Source organism: Eleutherodactylus coqui, chromosome 5 (genome assembly GCF_035609145.1).
Source record: "Eleutherodactylus coqui strain aEleCoq1 chromosome 5, aEleCoq1.hap1, whole genome shotgun sequence".
Taxonomy (NCBI): Eukaryota; Metazoa; Chordata; class Amphibia; order Anura; family Eleutherodactylidae; genus Eleutherodactylus; species Eleutherodactylus coqui.
Window position 1 is genome coordinate 253,858,410 of NC_089841.1, and position 16,063 is coordinate 253,874,472.

General features: G+C 43.9%; 2 protein-coding genes across 2 annotated transcripts in view; both read right to left on the bottom strand.

The window, feature by feature from the left end:
• CILP2 (cartilage intermediate layer protein 2) overlaps positions 1-10,189 on the bottom strand; it is a 68,759-nt gene extending 58,570 nt beyond the window's left edge. The window contains exon 1 of the mRNA XM_066604513.1: positions 9,916-10,189. Coding sequence (XP_066460610.1) covers positions 9,916-9,976 — 61 coding nt within the window. The 5' untranslated portion in view covers positions 9,977-10,189. The remainder of the gene's footprint in view (positions 1-9,915) is intronic.
• Positions 10,190-14,248: 4,059 nt separating this feature from the next.
• The window catches only part of YJEFN3 (YjeF N-terminal domain containing 3), a 116,697-nt gene continuing 114,882 nt past the window's right edge, over positions 14,249-16,063 (bottom strand). The window contains exon 6 of the mRNA XM_066604515.1: positions 14,249-14,495. Coding sequence (XP_066460612.1) covers positions 14,296-14,495 — 200 coding nt within the window. The 3' untranslated portion in view covers positions 14,249-14,295. The remainder of the gene's footprint in view (positions 14,496-16,063) is intronic.

The following is a 16,063-nucleotide window of genomic DNA, read 5'->3' on the forward strand; positions in this document are numbered from 1 at the left end:
AGAAGACCTTAGGTTTGAGCGAGGGCACACCCTGTGGGGTGTTAACTTGTACAGATAGAGGGTATGGATGCCTGGAAATAAGCCCAGGGAATCCATGGCCTCCTTCTGAGGTGAGGTAGGGATCCCCCTCCTAGGAGTAGGGACTTACAGGCAGTGGGGAAACCCTGACGCAAGGGAGAGGCGACCGAGGAAGAGTGCAAGGTCTGGTGCTTGATCTCCATATAAGTTTTTAGGGGGGTTTGTGAGGGTATATGTATATATTGCCATATGTTTTTTATGCTTTTATACCAGTATGCAAGTTCTATTCAAAGTTAAAATGAGAAAAACTTATATGTCGCCTTACATCAGATATTCCAAAAGTTTGCAAGGCTGAGAGAGATGTGTCCAGAAATTTTGAGATGATACAGAATCGGACACGAAGGCCGTGTACTTGGCTGTTTTCCCAGAAGCGCCATATCTAGATAACGACTGTTCAACTACGTATATAACTTTCACTGTCTTAGGCCGGAAATCCGGACTTCCCATATATGGTTATGTGGTGAATTTGAGCCAATGAGCCCATCACCCATTCCTAGTGATGAGACCAAAGGGTATAAGATCCCATGTAATCTGTAATAAAGTGCGCAGTCATGTCCCCGTGTGAGGAACTATACCAGACCTCCGTGTGTGGTGTCTCTTCTTTACCGCCGGCAGCGGGGCATTGGGGTGGGCCTGATTGGTGCTGTACGCAGAATTTTCCCTGACAGACCAATTAATTGAACCTGTTATCTGTTTCATGCTGCCCTATCCAAAGGCAATATAAGGCAAGAACAGCCACCCTCTTTACAAAGAACCATGTTTTGCTCCGAAACGGTCCTGCATTTCAGAGAAAACATGGTTTTAAAAGAGATCTAGGTATAGGGAGAATGAGAAATTGAATTTCTAAATAATATTATAGACAGCAAGGTTGGCCTAAGGATGATGGAGGCCCCTCGGCAATATAACTGATGATGGCTTCCATCCTACCTCAGGTGCCTGGACTACACTTGACACCCAATTGCAGCCATGTATGGAAAAGGTGGCTAATTATGACCCTCTCCCCTGAAGTCTATAGACGTTATGAAACTCCTTTAGACTTCAAAGGAGAGAGCCACACGCATGCATGGCCACTAGGGATGAGCGAGTATACTCTCTAAGGCACTACTCACTCGAGTAATGTGCCTTAGCCGAGTATCTCCCTGCTCGTCCCTAAAGATTCGGGGGCCGCCGCAGCTGACAGGTGAGTTGCGGCGGGGAGCAGGGGAGAGCGGGCGGGAGAGAGAGATCTCCCCTCCGTTCCTCCATGCTCTCCCCCGCAGCTCCCCGCCCCGCGGCGGCACCCGAATCTTCAGGGACGAGCAGGGAGATACTCGGCTAAGGCACATTACTCGAGTGAGTAGTGCCTTAGCGAGTATACTTGCTCATCCCTAATGGCCACCTCTCTACCTCTTGTCGGCTAGACAGGGTCAATGCACAGCCATCAGGGAACTGTAGTTTTACTGCAGAGGTAGGGGTCCTAGAGGTGAGCAGTCTGTATCCCATACTGTCTGTTAGAGACATAACTACAATGTAGCTGTGCTTAAGAGCTGATTTGATAGAGTGTAATAAACCCACAGGTCTCATTTACATAGGTCTTCAGCCTCTGGATATAAACAAGAATCTTGAAAATGGTGAGTAAATGAAACACAAAGGCCTTAATTTTTCAGTTTTCTGGCTTTAAAAAGTTGCAAGTTTGCCACGTGCTTTTCTGCACAAAACAATTTACGACTTACTTTTATTTTTCCATTATGTTCACTATTTTTAAAAAGTGGGTGTGACTCAATTGGAGGGGCGTGGTCTTTGCAACCTGATATATTTACTATAATTTATGCTTGTAACTGGCATAAATTAAATTATATTGTAAAATCTACCCAATCTCATAACTGGCATAGATTTGATTTCTGGTACACAGACTGCAATAAAATGTGGTAAAGTTATTAAGTGGTGAGCACCTCTTAAAAAATGTGGTGCATCTTGCTCCAGCACAGCTTATATTAAGAGAGGTTTAGGAAACTCCTGTCTTGATAAGTCAGAAGCATAGTACAGTGTAGCAGAGCATTACATAATTTAGCTATACAGCCCCAATGCCTAAAAAGTTGAGACGTTACGTAAAATGTGAATAAACATAAAGCAAAAAACAATGTAATGATTTGGAAATTCTATCTAGGCCCATTTTATTCACAATAGAACATAAAACATATCAGAAGTTGAAATTGAGATTTTTTTCCATTTCATTTAAAAAAATTAACTAATTTAGAAGATGGTGGCAGCAACACATCTCACAAAAGGTGGGGTGGGGCCGTGTCTACCATTGTGTAGCATCCCCTCTCCTTCTTACAACAGTCTGTAAATGTCTGGGAAGGGGGGAGACCAATTGCTGGAGTTTTGGGGGAGCAATGCTGTCCAATTCTTGTCTGATGTAGGATTCTAGTTGCTCAACAGTCCGGGGGCGTGTTTGTTAGAATAAAAGAATAAATAGGAGAGCGCTTTGGTAATGTCAAAAAATGAACAACACGATTACTAAAATCAGTGACAGAATCAGTGCTGTTTGCAGCTTCGTATATCTCAAATGAGACAATATATGTATATACATATGTGAGAAATCCACTGATAAGTAGAGAGCAGCACAACAGACTATACACTGGAACCTGTAAAAAAGGATCCAGGAACCTTGGTGATGGCAAAATCCATAGAGGAGTTTAAAAGGGGACTTGATGTCTTTCTGGAGAGGAAGGATATTATAGGTTATAAATCTTAGGTTAATTGTTAATCCGGGTATACAGGTGAGAAGGTACAGGTCCATAAAATGGAAGAATCTGTCTCAAAATGGCCGCTAGATACAAAATGGAGCATTATAAGATGTAAATAAGCTTGTGTGTAGTGAAACAATAAATTTGCAAAAATAACTTTACAGCAGGGTATTCGGTGCAATGTCTAATGATTTGGTTTTTTTTCCCATTCATCCGAGAACATTTGCCTGGTACAGCTGCTATCAGAAAAGACTCCCCCATGTCCTGAGCTTTGGGAAAAGAGCAAATCGTGCTGATAAGACGCTGCGATCATCCAAACTCACAAGAGAGAATAATCATTTGAAGGACATTTCACATATTTATTCTCACTGCGCTGATTGTTCAACAAAGCACAATTCTTGATGTTTTTCTAACCCAATAAGATTAACCTCGTGACTAATGATGTATTGCTTTCCTGTATTAGAACTATAGTCAGTCAATAAAGATTCAGTGTACGCGCCTTAAGCAGAGTGGGCTGAATACTTGCCGCGGCTCATCTCTACATATCTGTGAGAGCTAATTACTATAAATCATATAGTTTTTGGCCTCTCTGATGCATCCAGGTATGAACTAATTTGGAACCCAAGGCTTGAAAGGTTAATGTGACCGGTCATGTGTAACGGTCCTTAACACAGGCAGGTAGGAACTAGAGATGAGCGAGCATACTCGATAAGGCAAATTACTCAAACTAGTAGTGCCTTATTCGAGTACCTGCCCGCTCGTCTCTAAAGATTCGGCTGCCGGCGCGGGTGACAGGTGAGTTGCGGCGGTAAGCAGGGGGGAGCAGGGGGGAGAGAGAGATCTCCCCCCGCTCCTCCCCGCTCTCCCCCGCCACTCCCCGCCGGCCCCTGAATCTTTAGAGACGAGCGGGCAGGTACTCGAATAAGGCACTACTTGATCAAGTAGTTTGCCTTATCGAGTATGCTCGCTCATCTCTAGTAGGAACTATTAGGGGTTGATCCAGGGATTAGTCTGATTGCCATTAGGGAGTCGAGAAGGAATTTTTTCCCCAAAAGGGCTAATTGGTTCCTGCCTCTTGGGGTTTTTTGCCTTCCTCTGTATCAACAACACAGGAGGATAAACAGGCTGGACTAGATGGACATTGTCTTCATTCAGCCTTACATACTATGTTACTATGTATGTTACTATGTAACCATACAATAAACAAAGATAGTCCTCAGTGATAAAATGCTGTGAGAAAATCAAAAAAGTGCCAGTTGTGCACTTACTTAGATTAGAATAGATAAGGGCTCCTGCACACTGGCGAAAGCGATATCGGGATGGGATTGACACCCTGATATCGCTCTTGCAACCCTTCTGGAAGTCCTGGATGCGAGGCGTTTCCACAGGGAAACAGCCTCCTTTCCCAGCAGGGCTGAAGGAATTTCCTGCTGTGGCTGTGACCGCCTCGGCAGGAGATAGTAATCTTCTCCCATTCATTTCAGTGGGGCCAGCAGCAGCGCCAGACCCATTGAAATGAACGGGAGATACTTGCGGTCCTCTGCAGCAGTGGCAGGGGATTCCCTGTGGCGAGGATTTTTTTGGGGGGAGGCTTGAAATATAAGCCTCCCCCGGAAATAGTACATGACTGTTGGAAAAAAAACATAAAAAATACTAATAGATCACCTGGGAAGCGCTGTCATCTCTGGCGCGTCTTCTTGCAGCTGCCGGTACTCTTCTTCTCCTTGTCATCCAGCCGGGAATTTAAAAATCCCCGCCCCCTGAAAGCAATGTCTCTGGCTGAGCGCTGTGACCAATCAGAGGCAGCGCACAGCACCCGCACTCTTCTGTGCTCTATACACTGTTCAACATTGATAGTGTCTTTCAAAATGTGTAAGCTTCCCATGCCATAGGTACTAATGCAACCCCATACCATCAGAGATGCAGGCTTTTGAACTGTGCACTTATAACAAGGTAGATGATCTCTCTCCTCTTGAGTCCGCAGGATACGGCATCCTTGGTTTTCAATAAGAAGTTCAAGTTTGGATTCATGTGACCACAGAACAGTTTTCCATTTTGCCTCAGTCCATTATAAATAAGCTTTGGCCCAGAGAAGATGCCGGCATTAATGGATTGTGTTGAGAGAAAGCAGGTCGCCAGCAGCACAAATTGTATATCCCTCCAAGGGCTGGGCATAGATTATGCAGTAGCCAAAGAAACAGGTGAATGGATCCTTATCACCAAAATCACATGCAGCAATGAAAAAAGACTTCGGCAGCATCCAGGGTGCAAATTGATATCCAAAGTTTTATTCCCCCATCACAGAAAAACAGGCAACGTTTCGGCCATGTTAGCCTTTGTCAAGCTCGAGGCCAACATGGCCGAAACGTTGCCTGTTTTTCTGTGATGGGGGAATAAAACTTTGGATATCAATTTGCACCCTGGATGCTGCCGAAGTCTTTTTTCATTGCTGCAATGGATTGTGTTGATATATAGTTTCTTTTCCCCATGATACAGCTTTAATGTGCATTTGTGGATTGCACAGCGAACTGTGTTCACTGACAATGATTTCTGAAAGTATCCCAGAGCCCATGCAGTGATTTGCATTACAGAATCATGTCTGTTTTTAATGTAGTAACACCTGAGGGTCCATAGATCTCAATTATTAAATATTAATTATTAATATTAATCCTTTTAGTAACCCTGCCCCAACTTTTGTGAGATCTGTTGCTGCCATCAATTTCTAAATGCGTTAATTTTTTAAAATAAAATACAAAAATGTCTTCCTTCCCCCCCATCTGTAAACAAGCCCCTATACACATAAGATCCTCAGCCAACCTTGCCGAACCCGGTTGGCCTGGCAGACTTTTCTCTTATGTGTATGACCAGTTTAAGATTTTAGAGGAATTAGTACAGAAAGATTTTTTTTGTGTGTCTAACTTTTCATAGGCTTTTTTACTGAAACCGCAATACCCTTCTAAGTCCTCTGCCTATTAGCGGTTGATGTAAGATAAGACATAGGGAAAAAGGTATTGCAAATTTGGTGCAAGGCCTCCTGCACACGGGCGGGTCGGACCCTGCATGCGGGATTCCCGCAATACTTCTGCAGTGCCCACTGCGGAAGTGCCATGGGACGGACGGCTACCATTGACTTAAGTGGAAGCCGGCCGTGTGTAGCCCGCACAGAATCGTAGCATGCTGCGATTTCTTCTCTGCGAGCGAAAATCGCAAACGATTTCCGCTCATGGAGATGAAATTGGGATTTGCTATAGCATGCTATAGGGCGGTATCTGCTGCGGTGTCCGAAGGCGGACGCCCACCACGGACTCCACAATGCAAATCCGCCCATGTGCAGGAGGCCGAAGTCATACTTGCATAAATATTGAGAACTTTTTAACTTTTACTACAACAACTTTGATGTTAATTGTGGGACGGACGTTACTTTCACGCACGCAGATCGGGGTATTTTACTGTACTTTTTGTGGGCAAAAAAATGAGCATCGATGCTCCCAGCAACAATTAGTCCAATTAGAGTTCAAAATGTGCTGTATTTCCTGCACAGTTACGCAGTGCTTCATGCATCGCCCAGCGTCTTGCATGCATATTTGCATACCCCCATTGACTTAAATGGGGACTTTTGGTGCGCAAATGTGCAGGAATATAGAGCTTGCTATTTTAGGGTTTTTTTGCACGGCCGAAATGCGCAGGGAAATACATGTATGTGAACGAAGCCATTGAAATTAATTGGTTCTATTCTCTGCATATTATATGCGCAAGTTTAGTGTGTGCAAATATGCGTGCAAATACACTGATGCGAGGCCGGACTAAGGCTGCGGTCACACCTGCATTAGGGTCAGTTCAGGGTTTACGTCTATCTGTTCCATTTTTGAAGGAGAGAAACGGATAATAAATGGGAAAAAGTGATCAGTTTTTTTCTTCATTAATTACCATGCGGTTTCAAAAAAACGCAAAGGGCATTCCATCAGGTTTATGATTTTTTATGGAAAAATAACGCTGCAGACTGTGCCACTTTTTTATCTATAATACCAGAAACCCGACGGAACAGAAACAACGCAGAAGCTTGTCTGTTTGCTTCCCTTTTTTTTTTTTGGACCCCAATGAAATAAATGGGGAAAAAAACGGATCCTTTGTTTTCAGCTTTATTTCCCACGCTCGCGGGGAGCGGCGTAAATCTACCGCTCTCCCAGGATGAATAGTGTTAACAAGAATGAAACAGGAGGAATTTGCCGGTTATTTTTATAAGGCTGGAAGCTCCAGGATTATGTAAGCGCTCTACAAAGTGCAGAAATAATAAGAAGGACTTCACTTTCACTTGCAACCAAATTATTTTCATCCCAGGTGCTAAAACTGCGCCCAACGCCAACTGACTGAAGGGCACAACATCATGTTAGTCCAGAGCATTTTCTCCTACTGATGTACAAGCAGCCAAAAGGAATGTGAAAAGGAAAAACAGGCAATGTGCTGGTGAAATCACGTGCAGTGGAAGTGTGGATGTATGAGCGCGGCTTCACGGACACATGTGTGCACATTTTTGAGCATGAAAACACAGAAAATAGAACCCCCTGGCTTCAAGGAGTTAATTCTCATTTCCTTTTTTGCGTGTGCAAAAAAAAAAGGACCTGCTGTATTTTCCTGCGTATTTGCACATCAAAGGGCCCCATAGAAGTCTATGGGAGGTGCATAAATGTGCATGAAATACACAAGGTCAGGGAGGGTATCATCTCTCCTTAAAGGAGATGTCTCGAGGAAGCAGTGAATTTTTTTTTTTGCCCAGTCCCCCTAATTAAGCACACATTACTAAGCCCCCCTGTAAATGACTTTTCTAGCTGGTTTGTACTTACCGTTCCAGCGTTTCAGCAACTTATAAAAGTTTCCCCAAGATGGCCGCCAGCTCTTTTCCCGTCGCTCGCTGCAGCCCGACGTGCGCGCTCCCGAGACGCTGCCAGCCAGTGTCTCCATGGCAACCAGACGCCCCGCAGCCACCGACCGGACCCACCGCAGCCGCCGACCAGTCACCCACCGCCAGGCAGCAGGTAACCGGCGCTAGCCCCCGGCTCCCCAGCGCTACGCTCCCGGCTCCCCAGCGCTACGCTCCCGGCTCCCCAGCGCTAGACCCTGACAACAGACGAAGGCCCCGGAGCCCAGCGCTAGGCCCCGGAGCCCAGGTGAAGGCCCCGGAGCCCAGCGCTAGGCCCCGGAGCCCAGCGCTAGGTTCCGGAGCCCAGGTGAAGGCCCCGGAGCCCAGCGCTAGGTTCCGGAGCCCAGCGCTAGGTTCCGGAGCCCAGCGCTAGGTTCCGGAGCCCAGCGCTGGGCTCCGGGGCCTACCGCTGTGGCCCGGGACCTTCACCTGTTAGTCAAGATCACCCCCCGACCCATCACTTACCTGGGCGGCTTCTCGGGGCTGCTGGGCTGGGCTTCTCTGCTCTGCTGGGCTGGGCTTCTCCGCTGGGCAGCTCCAGTTTCTGCACCTTCCTCTAACAGAGGAAGGTACAGAATGGCCGCTCCAGCGCGCTCCCGAGCAGTGACAGCTCGTCTGCGCATGCGCAGAAGAGCTGTTGTGGGGAGCACACTGAAGCGGCTCGTGCTGGAAGGAGAAGACCGGACTGCGCAAGCGCGTCTAAAAAAGCAAGCTGCCAGCGAATTTAGACGGAACCATGGAGACGAGGACGCCAGCAACGGAGCAGGTAAGTGAATAACTTCTGTATGGCTCATATTTAATGCACAATGTATATTACAAAGTGCATTAATATGGCCATACGGAAGTGTATAACCCCACTTGGTTTCGCGAGACCACCCCTTTAAGGAGAGCACCTAGGAGGTGAGTGAGGAGGCTTGTAAGGACATGCAAGCTTCTCTGGGAGATACATGCAAAGAAGGAAGATGGAACAATACCTCTGCAGCGCCACCTACTGGATGTCAGACCCTTTAAAAAAGTCTTTATAACAATGATTGGGAATTGACCAAAAGCCAGAATCCATACACAGACAGCTGTTTCGGGGTTTTGCCCCTCATCAATGTACAGTAGGATCCTGGCTTGGCTAGTGAGAGGCCCGTGGCGTGAGTTGGGAAGGGTATCATCGCTCCTTAAGTAGTTCGGGGCGCAATTTCGTGCAGGCGGGGTGCCCATTTGCACACCCCCATACACTCCTAAAGCATGTCGTGTATATTTAAATGTGAGTGCAAAAATGCAGAATGTGAGGGAACCCATTGAAATGAATTGGTCCTATTGTCTGCAATTTGCGCAACCGATTTTGTGTGGGTAAAAACGTGCACAAAAACGCTTGTCTGCAGGAGCCCTAAGGGCAAATTGTGGGCAAGCTAAACACAGCGAATAGAACCCATTTATTTCAATGTGTTCGTTCTCTTCAGCGTGTTTTGTGCGCACATTTTGTGCACATAAAAAAATAGGTCCTACTCTATTTTTCTGCGCAGCAGACATGTCATTGAAGTCTATGGAAGGTGAAAAAATACGTAAGGAAAACAGTGTGACACTGCACTAAACGCGGGAAAATGAAGACAGATGGATTATTAGGCTTTAATTAGCCAAGAAATCCATGGAAAGTGCGCGCCTGGCGTGCGTGTGAACTGGCCTTGCGTATGTAAAAACTTACAGCATTATGTGCAGACAAGTGCGCAACACACAGATTATGTACCTCTTCAATCCTCGTTTATATGCACATACGCTGCGGCGAGCATTTTGCGCATATGCTGGTGTGACTCTGCCCTAAGAAATGAATTCCATCCATGTGAATGAGATCGCTACCCCCAGATGTGCGGGTAGTTCTGCAAGTCCCACTGCGATGGATGGGGCAGTCACAGACATCGCTGCAGCAGATTAGTTCCAGTGTCCTGAGATACAACTACAGCCCGTTCAGTAGTAGACTCCTACACTCAGCATGTAAGGTGCAGCTCTCAGCTTTCTGGGTATTTCAGGTATTGCAGTTTTTTTGCATTTAAATAGTCAAAACTTCATTCATATTTGACATTAAGGCTAACTTGTCAAAGCTGGAGAACAAGTCAAACACATACAATGCAGAGAAGATCTCTCATGGGCTGAGTGAGAAGGATTTAAAAACTCGGTTAAAAGTAAAATATTTCTTGTACTTACCAAAAGTGGCAGAGAAGTTGAGTAGAAGAGCGAGCAGCAGGGCAGGGTGGCAGGCTGGCATGTCTGCCCTGCAGAACACACATGGACCTGGATCTACTTGTTTCTCTGGTGCTGGACAGGTAGTGATACTAGAGCATGCTGAATATAAAGCCCGAAGACCTTGCAAGAGACGAAATAGGAACCCAACTAGAGAGTGAGAGGAACTGGAGACAACTCAAAATGTAAGACAACACGAACTCTTCATGTGCCTGACCTCCCTCCTCGTTACTTACAGTTTTTTCTATTTCTAATTATGTTTTTGCTCATTTTTCCTTTCCTTTGCTGTCATGTTTAGCATGCCATCATTGTCTTCTTATGCATGTTATACAGCTGCTAATTTACAGCAGTGACACTCACTAACGGCGCTGGCAGAACTCCTTAAGTAGCAGGTCCCTAAGGGCTTGAACAGACCAGCGTGTTTTGGCATAATGGGCACAATAGAACCCATTGATTTAAAAAAAAAAAATAGGACCTGTTCTATCTTGTGTGTGTTTGCCCACCAAAGAGCCCTATAGAGGTCTATGGGACATGTGCAAACATGCACATCTGCCCGCGCGGGTATGCGCTATTCTGCATATACCAGCAATCACCACGTTAGGCTAATTAGCCATTTAAATCATGTGAACGGTCAAAATACACTTGTTCACTGTGCAAAAAAATTGTACAGGAGTGAGCATATGGTGTAACACACTCGGCAGTCCAAGCCCTTAAATAGTGTTGGAATCACTCAGTTTACCTGCAGGCAATGGCAGACCGCGGTTGCTCGGATCCAACAGAGCGGGGGGCCGAACATCGCGTGTGCAGAAAATGTGTCTGTCTAATTACGGAAATATTATATATTCCATATCAGCCCTGAAGTGCAGCGCCATCTTGTTCTCAGGCACTAGATTAAGGCCGGCTTCACGCACGCGTATGCATGTTTGCACGTACATGGGCATAGCGTTTATGTATTTTACTGTACATTTTGCGCCCAAAAGAAATGAACAGCAAACAAAGATGCACTGATGGAAATGGCTAATTAGTCTCAATGAGTTCCAAATGTGTTCTTTTTCCGGCAGAATTACATAGTTTTATGCTTCTCCCTGCATATTGTGCCCCCCCCCCCCATTGACTTCTATTGGGACCTTTGGTGTGAAAATACGCAGAACAAAGAGCATGCGCTATTTTTTTGCGTGATTGACATGCACAAGCAAAATGCGAACTCGTTTCTCTGCCCATTGTGCATGCGAAGGTTGCATTTTAAGGAGGTGCTGGAATTTGATGCCCTAGATTAGTAGTACGTGTGCCACCAGCCAGCACTTGGATGGGTGCGGGTAATCTCCATGTGTCATCAACGGGCTGTCAGTAGGTTTTGTGTTGCCTGAACATATGTGGGATGCTGCCAACTAAGAGCGGTCTGAAGGACTCTAAGAAATAATTACAATGGAAACATGTTTTTTCCACAAGTTTGTCTTTAATCCCAAAAAGTAGATACAATTACCGCTATATCTGGTAATGTGTTATACTGGCTAACTGAATTGTTTACCGATGTAAACTAGTAGACCCCCACAGCGGCTGTAAACTAGTAGACCCCCACAGAGGCTGTAAACTAGTAGACCCCCACAGCGGCTGTAAACTAGTAGACCCCGACAGCAGCTGTAAACTAGTAGACCCCCACAGCGGCTGTAAACTAGTAGACCCCCACAGAGGCTGTAAACTAGTAGACCCCCACAGCGGCTGTAAACTAGTAGACCCCGACAGCAGCTGTAAACTAGTAGACCCCCACAGCGGCTGTAAAGTAGTAGACCCCCATTGCGGCTGTAAACTAGTAAACCCCCACAGCGGCTGTAAACTAGTAGACCCCGACAGCAGCTGTAAACTAGTAGACCCCCACAGCGGCTGTAAAGTAGTAGACCCCCATTGCGGCTGTAAACTAGTAGACCCCCACAGCGGCTGTAAACTAGTAGACTCCCACAGAGGCTGTAATCTAGCAGCCCCCCACAGCGGCTGTAAACTAGTAGACCCTCACATCACCTGTAAACTAGAAGACCCCGACATCGGGGGCTCAACCCTCCAACTCACTTGGGTTAAATAAACCATCTAACAAGAGTAACACTAGAGATAATCTGATACTGTAGAATGTAAATTACCTTTAAAGCAATGAGCAGTTGGCTTATAAATATATATAGTGGAGCATTCTATGCGCATTTAGTAATATTGTCTGATGAGCCACAGTAAAACAGATTACAGTAGTGCATATATATATATATATATATATATATATATATATATATATATATATACACACACACACACACACACACACACACACACACATACAGGCACACAGGGGTATTACAAATGATCTTCCTAATGTGAACCCCTCATAACTCCGCCTAATGATACTCCGATATATAAATTTGATATTAGTGGAAACAGGAACTCAAAAATTTTCATTTAGCAGAACTATCTAACAATAAGATGTCCTTGTGGCCAATCACAGCGCAGCTTTCATTTCTCAAGCTGCTGAGGTAGGATGAACACTGTGCTGTGATTGGCTGCTATGGACCACAAGGGCGTCTTACTGTTAGACAGTGCTGCTAAATGAGGTCCAAATGGTTTTATTCTTCCATAGTCGATGCTTGGGAGGTATGAGAGAAGAGGCTGCCGGTGAAGACCGGAGAGGATTTAGTCTCTTTGCTTTTCACTTCTACCAGTCTTATTACTGTGCAACGTCATTGCTGAACACAGTTTGGTGAAGATCATTTACAATGAAATTGTCTACAAGTGATCTAGTTGATTCTTCTGCCCCAGTGAACAGTTTGGTGAAGATCACCCAGCGGGCGCAAAGGAAAAACTCCAATTTTAAGGAAAAAGGTTGCATCTGCAAGCAAAAATCATCCAGCCGTCCAGCAGTAAGCATGCACAGGAATCCACCGTTGGAGCAAGTAGGGAATTGGATGTCCCGCAGCCAACTGTGTGGAAGATTCTGTGCAAACATGTGCAATGTTATCCCTGCCGATTGTAATGGTTGCCGGCCCGGAAACCGGATGACAAAGCCGGAGACATTCTTTCTTGTGAGAGTATGTAAACTGTAATGGAAGGCAACGATTTAATGGTGTCTTCAGTGTTTGGGGATGACGCCAAATAGGGAAGATCGTTTATAATAACCCCAAGTGTAATACAGTACATATATATATATATATGCGCAATACAGAGAGAAAGTAGTTAGACAGACAGACAGACATGAGATAGTCATTTCACATTTATAAAAAAATTATATTTTATATTAATGTGGACCCAAATAAAAATGTTTTTTTATTAAAAAATAAAATATATTCAAATGTGATTACGGACTCGAAATTCTTAAAGGGCCACTCCAGTTATTTTTTTACATTCATTATGTAACTAGCCTTTCTGTATATATAAGTCGGTTAGTAGTAACTTGTTTAGTTCTCTCCAGCTCATTTACTTGGCTTTCTGTATTCTAAAATTAGTCATTTTTTAACTCCTGTGTAATGGACCCTACCAAACAGGCTCTTTAGAGGGGAAAACAGAAAATCCTGTAAATACTGTATATTTATGATTTGGAACGTATTTAGATGAATATAGAGTACAAATGGTGATGTTAGGGTCCTTCCTGTAGGTGGTTATGAGCAGCTACAGTCTATACCATGAGATGTGCTGATGCATCACAAGATTGATAGCACAGAATAGTGAAAGAGAAAGCAAGGGCATATCTCTGTATCAAGGTGGTGCCTGATAAGCATCAGACAGGAGGCTGCACTGCATGAAAGTGACTGCAATATACAGAGGAGACCTACAGAGTATGACAGACAATCAGATGAGGGGTGTAGGGTTTGAAAAATGTGTTTTTGCAGAAGTGGCCCTTTAACAATTGTATTTTTTATCATACCAATTATTTTTCTATATCTTTTTCCAGTTCTACAGTGACCAATAAAGGCTGCAGTCAACATACACTGTTGTTGTGCGCCCTGGAAAGAAGGTTAAAACATACCACACCTTGCAGACATGTATATCTGTAGGTGGACTTGTTGACCTTATTAGTTTAACTTTTTCCTTTTCACATTGCCCCCCGTAGAGGGAACACTGACCGTATACACATTACAGGCTGGCAGCGTGTGCCCCCGGGTAGCAGGCTGGTCATTATCAATTATCAAACATCTTAAAAACCTGCATTTCTTTATACATTTTCATGTGTTTGTAGATAAACAGTAGAAACTAATGTCTTCTTTCTATTAAAAACACAGCATATACAGAATAGTACAGAAATTTGTATACTTATTGAGATAATTCGTATATTTATTGAGAGGTCCAAATTTTGAAAGCAGACAATGAGTTCTAGAGCTCCACCACACATTCTGTCCCGGGATACTTTGGTAGGTTCAATTCAAATTTCTTCTGTATATCATAAGGCAAAAATCTCCCAGCAATAAAGTGGTGCTTCCCAGAAAAATGAATAGCACATGCCTTGGGAGCGGAGAATGAAATGAGTACTTCAGGGTTAATGCCTTCAGATTCACCAGCCTCTACATCCCAACCTGCCAGGTAGACAAATGAATATTAGTTACCAGTCTACAGCGGCATAAATGGATGCAAACATGCTCAATCTCAAAAAGATGACTATATGTACAAAATATACATGTATCAGAGCATTCCATAATTTTAGCTACAGAACCCCAATTCCAAAAAAAAGTTGGGACACTTTAAAATATAAAGAAATGTAAAGAAAATAAGACAATGATTTGGAAATCCCATATAATATATAATATAATCCCTGAAAATATTGCAATTTTTTGTGCAATTATTGGCGTAAAATAAGTCAACTACTATATGATCTAAACTTAGACTAGACAGTCTTTCTCTACTATTGTGTATTTTATCCACAATAGAGCACAGAACACACATCAGTAGTGGAAAGGGAGACTTTTTTGCATTTCATTTTTAAAAAATCAACTCATTTAGAAACTGTTGGCAGAAAGACATCTCACAAAACCTACTGCCGTGTCTACGATTATGCAGAATCCCTCCTTTTTACAACAGTCTGTAAACATCTGAGCAGTGGTGAGACCAATTGCTGGAGTTTTGGGAGAGGAATCTTGTCCAATTCTTGTTTGATGTAAGATTCTCAATCAGTTAAGGGTGTCAAGCTGGTCAACATGTAGCAAGCTTTAGAGTTTTATGAGCTTGAGAAGAACAGATTTGTCAGAAACCAGGCTTTGTGTGCCTTTATTTTTTTCATAAGCTTGATGTTTGACATAGACTTATATCAATGATATGTTGGGAGAAATGCATAGTTCAAACAATGTACAGCCTAGCACACATATACCTGTAATAAAGTAATTAACCTCTTTCTTCAGCAGTCAGATTTGTCCTTCCTGATCAAGCACCATTTTCTAATCTGAGATGTGTCGCTGCTTATCCAGGTGAATTGTACTTTGTTTAGTGGTCAAATTTGGTCAATGAGTTTTCTGTTGATTTGAAAAAGGTCATTCAAAATTTACAGAAAATTGTCTTACATTCTTTGCGCCACATTTACTATGTGATTTTAAACACTTTTGAACAATTGTTCCAAGTTGTCTGGAAAGGTTGTGTGGCCTAAATAGCAAGAAATTGCTGAAAATATTGCAATTTTTTGTGCAATTATTGGCGTAAAATAAGTCAACTACTATATGATCTAAACTTAGACTAGACAGTCTTTCTCTACTATCAAATAGAGAATTTTTAAAATAATGTAACAGCTTTGCAGTTTTTCAGCGGACAGTGGAAACATGAGGCTGCTTTCACATACGCAGTGAGGGGTGAGGGGGAGGGGGAGGGGGGGGGTTCTCTTTTCATACTCTGATGAGGTAGCAGGAAAAGGGAATCCCCTGGCCGAACGGGTTTGTCTTGTGATGGAACCATACAGCGTTGAACAAAGGTTCCAGCACAGATGTGAAGGTAGCCTTACTGGCTTCTGTGCACAGATATTTCTATCACAGATCTTCTCAGCTAGACCAATGGCTTGCAGGTAGATTTTTAAAAGGTCAGATCCATACGGACATATTTGGGTGTGTATTTGTGCATGCAAAAAAGGAGCGCGTGCCATACAAGAAAATGGGTTCGTTCA